This window comes from Giraffa tippelskirchi, chromosome 12, assembly GCF_054371585.1.
Source record: "Giraffa tippelskirchi isolate mGirTip1 chromosome 12, T2T-mGirTip1v1.2.pri, whole genome shotgun sequence".
NCBI lineage: Eukaryota > Metazoa > Chordata > Mammalia > Artiodactyla > Giraffidae > Giraffa > Giraffa tippelskirchi.
The window spans coordinates 105,154,307-105,168,925 of NC_137286.1; the positions used below are offsets into that span (position 1 = coordinate 105,154,307).

Genomic DNA, 14,619 nt, shown 5'->3' on the forward strand with positions numbered 1-14,619 from the left:
TCAAGTAACTTAGAACATTTTTTAGTAGCTTGACCCGCCTCATGCCTGAGAGATGTAACCAGGTCACCCAGGAGGATTCTAAATCCTCAGAGGTCAGAGGTCCAGAGAGGGGTCGTGGGGAGGACACGATCTTAGTGAGCCCCTCCATGGGCAGCAGGAGGGAAAACACAGCTGCATTCACACCATCCATCATTTTCTCACCCGACGTGTTGACAAGGATACAAGGTAACAATTTTATTCACAAATAAAAAAAGGTCTTACAAAACTAGTTGTGTAAGAAAACCAACATTTACAAATTCATAAATTCCAGTATGCAAAATAGTCATGATGAGGTCTAAATGGATGCAAGCTGACTGCCTTAAAGCAATGATGGGATTTTTCCTTTTCTGTGTTTTTTTTTTTATTAGCACAGACAACAGTGCTTGACCTAGGTAACAGCAACATGAACAAGTTATCTAAAGTATAAAAATCTATATTGGAAAAATATATTCCATATACACAAAATCAGAAAACCCATGCTTTTCTGTGGTTGCTGTCCTCATCTCATCCTTGTTGGTGAGTTTCTGTGGTGAAGAAAGCAGCAAGGATTTGCACCCCCAGTCCTGTTATCACCTGATGCTGATTTCCTGGCATGCCGGCAGCTGAGTTTATCTGAGTGCTGCCGATATTCCCATGATATGAGAAGCCGGCTGGACTGTCCTTTCCAGTGTTTACAAAGAGCGCAGGATATAACATCACTGTCTGTTCCCATAGTACGTGGTAGTACAATGTCTTCATCTTCATAAAAATAGCCCAGGATTTTTCAAATGTTGTATCAAATAATATCCATTTGTAACCCTAATTTTCTCTACTGGGGCGTCCCTGGTGGCTCAGCGGTAAAGAATCTGCCTGCCAATGCAGAAGACGCAGGTTTGATCCCTGGGCTGGGAAGATTCCCTGGAGCAGGAAATAGCAACCCGCTCCAGTATTCTTGCCTGGAGAAATCCCCATGGATAGAGAAGCCTGGTGGACTATAGTCCATGGGGTCGCAAAGAGTCGGACATGACTTAGCAACTAAACAACAACAACATCTCTGTTGATCAAAAGTGATGTGTCAGGATTTGGAGCCAGAGCCTCTTTTCCATCAATCTTAGCTTTCTCCTGCAAATGTTTGCCTTTGACATTAATGAGGGCTCTACACATGGAAAATATACTCTAGTTATAAAAGGAACACAGTCCTGGCCTACCCTGTTGTAACAGAAGTGATTGGATTGCAGACTACAGCACATGTGACTTATGCTGAAATCTGCATTTTCCTGGCCCTCTTGTGCTCAGATCCTAAGTACTTTGCATGAGTTTCCTAAAGGCACATCTCAGAAGAGCTGGTGCATGCCAGAGTTTAAGAAGCATTGGTTTAGACTAAAAAACAAAGGAAGAGAAAAAAGAAGGTCAGTTAACTCTGGCTGGGCACCAGGTAGACGGGAAAGGCTATGTGTTACCGTGAGATGCTCTAATTTCTTACTTCAGTCCAAGGAATGGAGGTCACACAAACACACCAAACCCAGGTGAGCTTGTGTCCTCGCAGGGAGCCTGAGCTGTGGATGGAGGAACATGAGGAGGTGGCCTTTTGAGAGCTCATGAATGCAAGAGAGAAAAGCATGGGGTGATAAGAGGGAAGTAACAATGTCCTGGGAAAGGCAGAGTTCTAATGCTCACTTCAAACTTTTTTTTTCTTGGCCGTATCATGTGGCTTGTGGGATGTTAGTTCCCTGACCAGGGATTGAACCCGGACCCTTGGTGGTGAAGGTGATGAATCCTAACCACTGGACCACTGGCAACTGCCTCCAATGCTCACTTGGAAGGTCAAGAGAAGACACTGATTTCGGAGGAGCAACTCGGAAACAAAATATGTGAGCATTCTCTAATGCATGGATGTTTGAAAGTTTATGTCTTTTTTAAGTGCAAATGGAACAAAGCTAATAGTCATCACTTAAAAGGCAACAGCCAGGACTGATTATGAACGTGGTAGGAAAAGAAAGAAATCCTGCTCAAAATTCCTCTCCAGGATGCAGAGATGAAGAGCTCAGGAGCCATCCTTCCCCTGGTTCACAACTGAGCTGTTTCTGTCTTAGCTGTAGAGCTAATTCTAGCATGTAAACACTAAGGTGGCAGGGGTGGATCACCTTCGTAGAAGCACTGGACTCTTCAATCCAGCATCGCTGGGCTGCGGTGGAAACTGCTGTGCTGACCAAGCTTAGGAGATTGGAGGGAGCCCTGTAATGTGCTGATCAGACAACACGACAGCGGTTACAATCCGTCCGCCTCACTGTGCTTGTTCTCCTGGTCCTAACACTCAGAGTCGTCTCCTAAGACTACTCACCTGGCATCGTGTTTCAGTAGCATGGACACACCATGTGCTGGCATTTCTAAAGCCTTTATTATAAAACACGATGCAAATAAAAGATTATTATAAATACCATTTTTCTATAGAAGGGAAAATCTGGATCTTTTGAGCTCGGTCCCAGGGACAGAAGTAACAAATGCTTCCATATTAGTGGATTTTCAAGGAAATCTGCTAATCTAGGATGAGGATTACGGAGCTTTTAACTCGGGGGAGGGGTTGGGTAGCCCCTTCCCAACCACATTCGCTAACTCAGGCCCCTCTGGTCACTAACTCAGCTGGGGTTGATGAGACAGTGGCTGATGGAGAAATGTTGATTCTCTAAGATTTGATCTCTTCTGATTCCCAGGCCACCATCTGATAAGCCAAGACTCAGGCAGGCCATGTGAGGTCAATTCTAACCTCCCACGCTGATTATTCAGATGATGAAAAGGTGACCTCCAGTACCCAGTGAAACACTCACCTGTGAACCCATCCTACGTAAAAACTAGGTAACCGGTCTGACATTGATTTTTAGTAGGAGATGTGAAAGTACTTCCAGAAAGTGTGAATGAAAAGTTATACTCTGGGCCTTCAGTCTCGTCAAACCACCACATCCACCACGAAAAGAAGCATGACTATGTTTCTGCTTCTCGTTATACCCCTAAGCTCAGAGGCTGCAAACCCGGCCCACTGTGTCTCTGAATTTGGCTTCCTGCTCAGACGCTTCTTGTGCGGAAAAGACGCAAAGCTTGGAGGCTCCATTCCTTGAGGTTTCGGCTCACGGCGGGCCTGGCTCAGAAGCTTAAAATGACATCAGTTCAGTTCAGATTCACTTTTTTCCTCAGAAGCCATGCGAGGTGCAGACGGCACTGAGTCCAGAAGCAGGCTCCGCTGGACACTTCACTGAAGAAAGAAGCAAGTCGTCCCCCTGAAATGGTGACACAAGGAGAGCTCTGAACACAGCACCTCACGAACTGAAGCCACTGCACTGTGACTGTGAAGGTGGACGGCGCTTCACTTTTCCTAATGGTGCACGTGAATTTAATTACATATGGACAAGAAGCTCCTGTTACGGTGTCCCAATGTCAGGCACTCATGTACTCGGGGAATAAAAATAAAGACTTCCTAACAACCCATTCACTCCATCTGGGCAACTGTCCTTAAAAGATGGAAATGAACCCCAACAAACTATATCAATGGACAATTCTTCTGCTGATTTTCAACCCGTCAAACATTTAAAGCCTGGTTCTGTGTTGCGCTTCTTTAAAGCAACTACAGGCAAAGATTTTAGGATTTGTTAGTCTATTCTTTAAAAGAACAAAGATGGTTAATGATTAGTGCCATTCTTGGTCTTTGAGTTTAAAACTTCTGTGATACTATTGGAGAAAGCTTAGAAAGAGTTTGGGAAGGAGATTTCTTTCATAAATGACCTCCCTGGAACACTTACACACATCACAGGGCAAACATCATTGGCAGAGAGCAGCCTTTAGGTGTGACCCGTGTCACAAAAGGGCAGTGACCTCACTTTGGGAGGGGCTGAGGTCTGGCCACTGCATATTGTCATATGTGCATGAAACCCTCATTTCTGCAGTCACTTTTCATCAACTTACTACTAATTTGGCGTTGATGATATATCAGATACATCTACGGTAAAATTTTTTTCATAAGTCTAAGCAGATTATCTCGAAATAGAAATTTCTGAGGTTCTCTCAATAATAAGATCATTTTGTCAAATATGTTGATCAACTGATACGATAATACCAACCATGTTAATGCTACTATGGAAGGCAAATTATACTTAATTGGTCAATAGAGAGAAAAAAAAGAAAATTTTAATAGATTGAGAAACTAGAACCTAGGTCATCTCATATCTTTTCTACTATTCCTCCCATATTTCATGCTGACATTTAAAATGTTTGTTAAAAAACACCCACAAAAGCTTTTCCTATAATCGAACAGGCTATTTCATTCCCCAAACGACTTTGCAAGTGATGTCTCAATATCTTAGTCCTCTTCCCTTCTGGAGAGGTGTGTTGAGGGAAAATTTGACTAAATTTGAGTCACACAGACTAAGGAAGCCACTCATTCCTACTTGCTTTATCCTGAACCGTAACTGCCTGGAGAAGGAGACAGCAACCCACTCCAGTATTCTTGCCTGGAGAATCCCATGGACAGAGGAGCCTGGTGGACTACAGTCCATGCAAGAGTTGCAAGAGTCAGACACGACTGAGCAACTAAACCACCACCACCGTAACTATCACTGCCAGACTCTGGGTGGCTTAAACCACCCACAAGAAGACTATTGCGTAAAAATACATTTTAGGGAACAAATGCATCACAAGTTAGAAATCTGAATTTTTTTTTTTTAATTTCTTGCGTGCTTAGTTGTGTCCAACTCTTTGTGACTCTGTGGACTGTAGCTATCCAGGCTCCTCTGTCCATGGAATTCTCCAGGCAAGAATAACTGGAGTAGGCTGCCATTTCCTCCCCCAGGGGATCTTCCTAACTCAGGGATCAAACCCACGTCTCCTGCACTGGTTGGTGGATTCTTTACCACATGAGCAGCCAACTGGGACGTGCCAGGATGTACTTGGCAATAAATCAAATCAGCACACTGCACACCTTTTAACTTGTACAATGTTATGTGTCAATTCTATCTCCATAAAGCTGGGGAAAAAAGAGTAAATAGAGGTTAAAATATAAATGAGTGTCTGGGTAGGAATTCAAAGTTTCATTGAAAATAAAATAGAAATAAATTATTTTCAAAGGGGTGGGGTTGTTAGTACAAAAAAAAAAAACTCCTGAAATTTAATGTAAACATACTCTCCTATAACACATAAGAAGGTATTAAGGATGGAAAGACCTTCTCCCCAGGGTCCCCCACATCTTCTGGGGTCAGAGCTTGGTTCCCTCTGGGCGTGCCTGAGTCAGTACTGCACCCATCCCGAGATCCACCACTGGGGGGGCCTCACCTGGACGGGTGGCTGTGTGGTCAGGTATGGGGCATCTCCTCGCCCCTGATCCAGCTGGTTTCCAGGAGTGAGCACGACCTGAGCCTGCACAGGCTCTGGCAGCACGTTGCTGAGTCTCGACAAATCAGTAGTGTCTGTAAAGGTCTCCGGATGAGCTAGAACTGGCCCCGCTCCGTTGACCAGACCCCGACTGCTGTCTGAGTCCAGGGAGGCCAAGCTTGTGCTCTCTGGCTCGAGAGAGCGAGCATCTTCTCCAGGGAGCTCAGGGCAGGAGTCACAGGAGGAGACGTCGTCACCACCACCGGGATTCTGCATCAGAGGCCAGGCATCCGAGAACTCGCCACAGAGGGACCTCGACAGGGACCCAAAGAAAGTGGGAATCGCATCCCCCGCTGGACCTGTGTTTCTGGACACATGTTCGAAAGCATATAAGTACTCTATCAGGAGAAAAACCTACTATAAAGCAACACTCCAGCTATGCTTTCAAGTTTTCTAGGTGAAATAAACTCATTGGAAAAGACCTTGATGCTGGGAAAAACTGGTGGCAAGAGGAGAAGGGGACGACAGAGGATGAGATGGTTGGATGGCATCACCGACTCAATGGACATAAGTTTGAGTAAACTTTAGGAGATGGTGAAGGACGGGGAAGCCTGGCGTGCTGCAGTCCATGGGGTCGCAAAGAGTCGGACATGACTAAGCATGAACAACAAGGTGAAATAAACAGCATTTTATTAAGTCAGAATTCTCGTGCCTCCTTTTTTATAAACTTGCTTCAGTACAATAAGTTAAATTATTCCATTTATTATAAAATTGAATTTTTATACCTACTTCTAATCAATATGTGTTGATCGCTCAATCATGTCCAATTCTTGTGACCCTGAGGAGTACAGCCTACCAGGATCCTGTGTCCATGGAATGCTCCAGGCAAGAATACTGGAGAGGGTTGACATTTCCTTATATTTGTACTTAATCCAACATCTAAAATATGGAGTGTCCTAGGTCTTCACTGAGTTTGACTGCTATTCTAAAATTCTCTGGGTATGTGGCATACTAAAAATTACTTACAGATGACAAAAGTGTTACAAATCATGAATATAAGGCAAAAATAAAATTAGCGGGATATACAGTATAAAGAATGTTGCATTGGCTCTCAGTAACCCTGAGAGACTTATCTAATTCTTTCCAAAGTTCCCACTCTCTAAAATGTCCAGAATGTCACTAATAATACTAAGAAAGTGATGTCCCCATAGTTTCACATGAAATGTAAATAAGTAGGATGTATATTTGCACAAGGAAATATGAAATTATATTGATTAAAAACACCTACTTTGGGATTTCCCTGGTGGAGGAGTGGCTAGGGCTCCGAGCTCCCAATGCCGGAGGCCTGGGTTTGATCCCTGACCAGGGAACTAGATCCCATGTGTTGCAACTAAGACCCAGCACTGCCAAGCAATTAAATAAAGAAACATTTTAGAAAGACTCACCCACTTACCTGTCCTGAAGGGTGGCCTTGCAGTGCCCCCGACAACCAGGAGTGTCCCGGCCGACGCCGCAGGCCCCACCACAGCACCCGGATGGGACAAGATGGACGGGCCCTAGGAAAGTCGGAGGGCTTATTACATCGCGGCAACACTGCACTTGAACATTTAGCTGTTCCCCTTTAGGTGATTTCTGAGGGGCCATGAGGTTTAATTTTTTTCTCTTTTATCTTAAAAAATGATGAACCACTTCTAGGAAGGACCTGGAGATGGGCAGCAGGAGGGTGGTCCCCAGGGGCTGGAGGTAGGAAGATGGGGGTTTCCTGTGTGGGGTCAGGACAGCGTTCTGGGGATGGTGGTGGTGAATGTGCTGAACGTCCCCAAACTGCTCACTGGGAAATGGTTAAAACGGTAAACTTAATGTGATGTCAATTTCACTGCAATGAAAATAACGCTGAAAAGGCATGCACAAAGAGAGGGGACATGAAATGAGTCTTTCATACACGGCTGATGAGGGCAGGAAGGACAGTGTTTCTGCGAGCAGGCAGGATGATGCTGGGCAGAACACGAATGTACACAGCCTTTAATTTAACACACACTCATACTTTGTTTTTCACTGCCAGGGACGTAGCTTAAGAAATAACTATGTGCATACAGCTTTACTAACTACTCTGTTCACTGAAGCAGTATGTATATTATTTTTGGTTACAAAGACAATACACATTCACTGAAGACAAACTTTAATTTAAAAATAGAGAGATTAGATCAGAAATTGAAAAATAAATCTTTCCCAATTCTATACACTGCAAAACACCATCCACATTTCTGAATAGCCTTCTAGACTCCTCTCTCTATGTATACAGACATAGTAAATCTGATTTTATAAACCATAAATACAGTAAAGCATACTGACAAATGCAAAGACACACATATTAATATACAGAGAAAAGGTTTGAGGAAATTATATATTAATACACAAACACACACACATCCAAAGTTTCCATGATGAATTATTTCTGTTCTTTTATCAAAAGAAAAAAAAGATGCTGAAACCATTTCCCTTTTAAAAATGCAAGTTAACCACTGAGATGCAGCAGCAAGCCAAGTTGAGAGGGATGGCCACCCGGCCTGCAGCCGATTCTGTCCGGAAGCAGCCCTCGTCTCACGCGGCCACAATCGCGGGGACTCGCCTGGATCCACTGCCAGTCATTTCAGCAAGTCACCCTCACTGTGGGACATTTCAAATTTATTCAAAGAAAGGCACCGCCATTCCCTGTAGAAATGGCTGGTTCTAGGGCTCCAGCTGGGAAATACAAGATGAGCCTGGAACTTCTTTCTGAGCCAGAAAATAAGAGAGAAGCTAAAAGGATAATGAAGCTATGTCCAAATGACGCCTGAGCAGGGTGAAGGGACTCCCTCTGGCCAAACCTGGGAAAATCTGAGCCTCAAAATAAATAATGATCACAAAGGACCGTCACCTCTTTATCAGGGACACTGCGTCCACGGTAATTAAAGGAAAGAATAAATGGAGAAGAAAGGAAGTTCTTGCTTACCTAGGAAGTCAGCTAATAAATGCAGATAGTAATGGTCAGCGGAGAAGGAATTGTGCTAAAAATGCCTTATTTCCCATATCAAATATTACATTGAAAAGCTGAACTCTTCGATGTCTTGTAATGAAAGATCAGACAGTTCTGAGAGGATCAGCCATCGAATTGGGAAACACTGAACCTCATGGATGGTTACAGGAGACGACACACCAGGTGCTGCGTCCACAGGTGCGGGAGACACACAGGTGAGGATGGAGCGGGCAGAGGGCAGGCTTCTGGAAGGGCTGCAGCCACCTTGATTATGCCCTGCCGAGGAGGTGAGATCGTGGGGATGGGGCAGGAAGGTAAGCGTAAGGTAGTGTTCCTTTGCTGACTTTTGCCCATGTTAGAAACCTTAGTCCACCTGAGTTACAGGCAGACCTGGCTGTATCGTGCCTGACAATTACTGCTTTTTCCCAAAGTGCAGGTCTGTGGCCGCCCAATGTTTCACGATTTAGGGGCACTATTTTTCCTACAGCATCTGCTCACTCTGTGTCTCTGTGTCCCATTTTGGTAATTCTCACAGTATTTCAATCTTTTTCATTATTATTATATTTGTTATGATGGTCTGTGCTCAGGGGACCTTGATGTGACAACTGTAGTATGACTCATTGAAGGCTCAGATGATGGTTAGCATTTTTCAGCAATAAATTATTTTTAAATTAAGGTTTATAAGTTATTTTTTAGGACATGATGCTATTGCACACTTAATATACTACACTATAGCATAAAGATAATGTTATATGCACTGGGGAACCCAGAATGTCCCGTGACTCACTTTATTGCAATATTCTCTTTACTGCAATGGTCTGGAACCAAACCCCAGTGTCTCTGGGGTCTGCCTGGACTTCCCTGAACTTCAATCCCTGTCAATAATCCCAGAGGCAACAATGGTTTGTGGAAAATCCTGTCACAGGTCTCCCTCCTCCCTCTTCTGTAAGAAATCCAGGGCTTCCCTGGTGGCTCAGTGGTAAAGAATCGCCTGTCAATGCAGGAGAGATGGGTTTGATCCTTGGTCTGGGAAGATCCCACATGCCACGGAGCAACTAAGCCCGTGCGCCCCAACTACTAAGCTTGTGCTCTAGAGCCCAGGGGCCCCAACTTCTGAAGCCCATGAGTCATAGAGTCATTGCTTCACAACAAGAGAAGCCACTGCAATGAGAAGCCCGCACACCACAAAGAGAGAGTAACCCTCACTCGCCACAACCAGGGAAAAGTCCATGCAGCAACCAAGACCCAGCACAGTCAAAAATAAATAAATAAATTAGTTAAAAGAAAAAGAAATCCATAAAGACACTAAGACAGGCATGTGCAGGTTCACTTTGAACCCATCAGACAAGAAAGGAGACAGACAACCCTCCTCTACAAAAGGCTCACATTACTTTAAATCAATTGACACCAAAATGAAGGCGAACTTGTTTTAAAAGTTACTGAGAAATCCTAGAATTTTAATGAGATGCCTCTTTTCTGTTTGTTATTAATACTTAAGACACACAACACCCCAAACCTCTGGGGACGAGGGAGAATGACTGAACTCAATTAGCTTTAACTGGAAAACAGAGCAGGAGCGCTCTTTGCAGCCTCGGGGCCTGCGTTCCTAGTGGACCGCAAGCTCTGAACTCACCGCAGGTCTGGACTGAGTCCTGCAGGCACTGACAGCAGGCGTGGGGCGCAGGGGCGCTGAGCCGGGGTCTGTCAAAACAGGACAGCTCAGAGCCGTTGTACTGCAGGTCCTGTGCCCTCAGGGACCCTGCGGAGGCCGAGAACTCGGTCAGTGAGACAAGCTCCCAAGGGGAAGCCCGGGAACATCACAGCGCAACCAGAACCACCCCAGCTTCTGCAGTTTGGGAGGAAAGGACAGCTGTGGTTCACATTTAAAAATACTTCTTCTTACAAAAAGGCAGAGAAACAAAACAATTGGTCAAGAAAGCTCGAGATGGGGGGCCCTTGTGTTGCCAGAACTTAGAACGAACTGTGTTTCTGTGGAGGGTGGGGGCGGCCCTGCCTCCTCAGGCCCCCGTGAGATGATGCTGCCCTTCGGCCTCGCCCTCAGCGCCTCCCCTTGCACGTGTTCCCTGTCCCCGTGGCAGCAGCCAGATGCTCCTCTCAGGTCCTCGTTGGACACTGGGAGGACAATGATGATGATCAACACCCTTCGGCAGGATGCCAAGACACAGCAAGTGCTCAGGACTTACAGCTCGGCTTCTTCTCCACGAACTGCCGCTTACAGTAGATGACGCAGAGGACGAGCAGGGCCAGCAGCACGGTGGCCAGGGCGCTGCAGATGACGGCCGCCAGGGCCGTGTCCCGCGGGCTGGAGGCCGTGGACGGGATCCTCACCAGGTTGACCTTGCTGGTACCTGAAAACCACGGGGACGGAATTCTCATGTCTCCACCACCCAGGAGACTCAGACGCGCACACTGCACGTGGGGTCCCCTGCAGGGGCCTTCGTGCAACGTCAGTGAGACCCCAGAAGCCAGGGTGAGGAGGGAAGGTGTGCTAGGCAGCTCACACACTCCCTCCATGGCTGGAATATTGCACTTCCACCTGCAGCTCTCCTCTGTTTCCACGGCAGCAACCATGTGCCACCTCGACACACATGTCCTCAGGCCCACCGGACCAGACCGTCTGCCAGATGGGGGTCTGTCATCTTGTCCTGTCTCCCCAGCACCCGGCAGTGTAGGGCACAGAGCAAGCACTTAATATTCTGCAAATTGGAATCAGACTGTCCACAGTTTTAAGCAGGCTGAACCGAGGTGTACTCTGGAAGGCAGCTTTCGGGGCAAACAAGGAACTGGATTATTCACAACCTCGCCGTGGGCCCCCATGTTCTGAGACAGGGAACATTATTATTATTACTTTATTTTAACACTGTCATTATTACAGTACTGAACAACACCTACGTTTTGGAGAAAAAAAGGCTAACACCACCATGACCTCACATTGACAACGCATCTCCGTCTGGATGGAGCCCATTTTGAGGGCCCGTTTACCCACGCAGCTACCACTGACCATGATGGACTCGGCAGCTCTAGAGACACCAGGCTGCTACCAGCATCTGAGCTGCGAGGCACTAAAGCCCACCTGGAACACCTGGGACCTTCCCTTGTGCCCAGCCACACAGGACCACCCCACCCTGACCCCTAAAGTCAGGTTCCCACTGTGGCTGGGTTTCCTCTGGCCACGACCCCTGAGGCCAGAGCCACAAAGAAACATCAGGGTTGAGTTACTGAGCCATAAAAACACGACAGCCGGAATGAAAACAAGAACGATCATTTGGGGATGTTGAGTCTTGGTGTGTCTGGGCTCCATGACTCTGGGCCACCCTGATACATGTTTCTCATTGTCAGTGGGAAAGGCACAAACAGCATATGGCTTGGACCTGGATGAGTAAGAATCATAATCCAATCGTACCTTTTAAAGGATATTTGTTGGTAAACATGTTTAATACTCATAAAAATATTGCTTCTAGTTATGCGGACATAATGTCATAATCAAACAGCACACATTAGATATTCACCACACATCAAGTTAAAAAGATCATACCCCAGACCTGATAGAGATGAAACCTAAATCCGAAACAGCCTCCATAAGCGGGAAAATTCACGAGAGGATGTATGAACATAAACAAACACAGCTGTGTAAACAGTGACAAATAAACACACAAATAGGAATGTATGTCTAATGCAGGTAAAACGGTGGGCTACAATGAATGGTAAGTAACTTGGGAAACTTGAGTATTGCTTATTGCAACCAAACCGTGAGGTTGATTCATGTTTGTGAGAAAATGGTTTACTTCAGAGTGAGACTGGGCCCTGTAGCTTAAATTTTCCATCAAGTAACCAATCTCCAGTTGACACTAGGCTTTGGCAAATCTGTCATCAAAATGAGACAGCTTAAGAACTAGACCCTGGCCTTCAGATTCTCTCGAGTGGACCACCTGTCCAGTTGTTGTTCAGTCACTAAGTCGTGTCTGACTCTGTGACCCCATGGACTGCAGTGCACCAGGCCTCCCTATCCTTCACTGTCTCCTGGAGTTTGCTCAAACTCATGTCCGTTGTGAATTAACCAAAGAAGCTAGAAAAGTCGGCCAGGCTCCTCTGTCCATGGGATTCTCCAGGCAAGAATACTGGAGTGGGTTGCCATGACCTCCTCCAGGGGATCTTTCCGAACCAGGGATCGAACCCTCATCTCTAATGTCGCTTGCATTGGCAGGCAGGTTTCTTACCACTAGCGCCACCTGGGAAGCCCAAAGAGTCAGACACAACTAAACAATTTGAGCTCTCCGTAAGACCACACAGGGGGGTGGAAAAAATGACGAGATTATTTAGAGATCTGCTAACAACAGGAGACCTTGAATATTTTTGGTAGAAAGTCATCCAAATTACCATCAATGTTATCACAGAGACCACACACCAAATACCTGCGGAGGACTGGCCCCATGTCGCCCACCTTCAAAATCTCATGACAATCCTCCACAGCAAGGGTCTTACAGATGAAGGTGTCTCTACAAATCTAGAAACGAGTTTTCACTTAAACAACCATCAGGCGGTTGAATCAAGATTTAGGCCTGATCTGTCCAACTCTAAAATATACGCTCTTAAAAAAAAATTATGCTATATTCCTCCCAACATTCCAACAGTATTGTTTAGAGAAAAACAACAAAACAAGAGTGTGAAGGACTATTATTCAAATTTTGTACAGACCAGTAAATTCTAGTTAATTAGCTAACATATACAATACGACTTGACCTAATTTAAAACACAAACAGAACTTCACATGTCCAACCTCTCTTACCCCCAACATTAAAGAGGCCATTGCTTTTATCGCAGTGAAAAAGAACATATGACTCTTAAAATTTATTTTTTAAACATTCTTGTTAAGGTCTATATAGTATAACTAGATGAGTATTAAACAGAGTAGGGAAGGATATGAACTGTCATATATGAACTAATTATGCTTTCTGTCTGGGCTTCCATGTTTAAGATTTCACTAACACCTTGTGTTTTCATCAGGGTTCACAGAAGAAAATAAAACATCAGGTTGCATGCTATGTGACCTGGAAGCTCCAACATAATCGGAGATGCGAACATTTTCACTTGTTGATGGCCATGTTTTGTCATGAATAATTCAAGTGACAATTAGTTCTGGAAGATAAACAGACATTCTCTAATAATTTTCAGTAACATATTTATCTTTGACTTTCATATTTTTTTCAAGTAAACAATAAATCAATTCATTATTTTCTGTGCTCTTTCATCACCACCACCACCACCACCAAGAAAACTCATGTTGAGTAACTGTGTAACAAGACCAAAACATGATGGATTGATTTCTAGCTATGTTCTTTAATTAAAAAATATATTAACAAAGAGCATTTGCAATCTTAACTGAGGCAAGGATACAGGCCTGGAGTGTAAACTTTATCTTGTTCATCCAAACTGGTTAAACAAAAATATCTACGGTAACACTCAACATATGAATTCCAGATGTACCACAGAACAGTCTGCCAATAAACAAAATAGTTGGATTTTTTTAAGTCCATTTTATACCAAGCTCTCTGACACTGTATGTAATATCATGTAAAAGAGTGAGTCTTAATCATTTTACTTATTTTTCATTTTAAACTTTGGTCTTTGAACAACGTGGTTTGTTTTTCAATACTGATAATAAACATTATTTGAAAATGAGAGCTTTCTTTTGCACAGGAAAAAAAAAAAGATTTTAAACTGGATTGATTTTTCATTGTGGTGAAATATACATAACATAAAATTTACCCTTAGTGACACTGAGTACATTCACAATGTTATGTAACCATCACCACTAGAGGGGAAACCCCCAGCCCATGAAGCAGTCATGCCCCATCCCCGATTTCCCCACCACCACATCCTGGCAAGCACTAATTTGCTTTGTGTCTGAATTTGCCTATTCTGGATATTTCCTATAAAAGGAACCATAAAATATTACATGACCTTTCGTGTCTGTCTTCTTTCACTTAGCAGAAAGTTTTCGAGGTCATCTATGTCAGCATGCAGCAGAACTTCATTCCTTTTTATGACTGAATAACATTCCATTGTATGGATGGACCATGTTTTATTTGTTCATCAGATGGTGGACATCTGAGCTGTCTCCACCTTTTGGCTGTTGTGAATAATGTTGCTATGAACATTCATGTTCAATCTTTCTCCATACACTTTTAAACTTTTCACAAAGATACACA

The 14,619-nt window shown here is 44.4% G+C and overlaps 1 protein-coding gene and 1 long non-coding RNA gene across 3 annotated transcripts in view; one reads left to right on the plus strand and one right to left on the minus strand.

Moving 5' to 3' along the window:
* Positions 1-209: 209 nt before the first annotated feature.
* The window catches only part of TNFRSF19 (TNF receptor superfamily member 19), a 91,354-nt gene continuing 76,944 nt past the window's right edge, over positions 210-14,619 (minus strand). For both annotated transcript variants that reach the window (XM_081551069.1, XM_081551068.1), the window contains exons 6-10: positions 10,594-10,758; positions 10,023-10,148; positions 6,827-6,929; positions 5,335-5,740; positions 210-3,290 (exon numbers count right to left, since the gene is read on the minus strand). In XM_081551069.1, coding sequence (XP_081407195.1) covers positions 3,204-3,290; positions 5,335-5,740; positions 6,827-6,929; positions 10,023-10,148; positions 10,594-10,758 — 887 coding nt within the window. In that variant the 3' untranslated portion in view covers positions 210-3,203. The remainder of the gene's footprint in view (positions 3,291-5,334; positions 5,741-6,826; positions 6,930-10,022; positions 10,149-10,593; positions 10,759-14,619) is intronic.
* Positions 3,944-8,326, plus strand: LOC145530170 (uncharacterized). The gene is made up of 2 exons (XR_014071508.1): positions 3,944-4,507; positions 4,817-8,326. It is a non-coding gene; the product is annotated as an uncharacterized LOC145530170 (long non-coding RNA).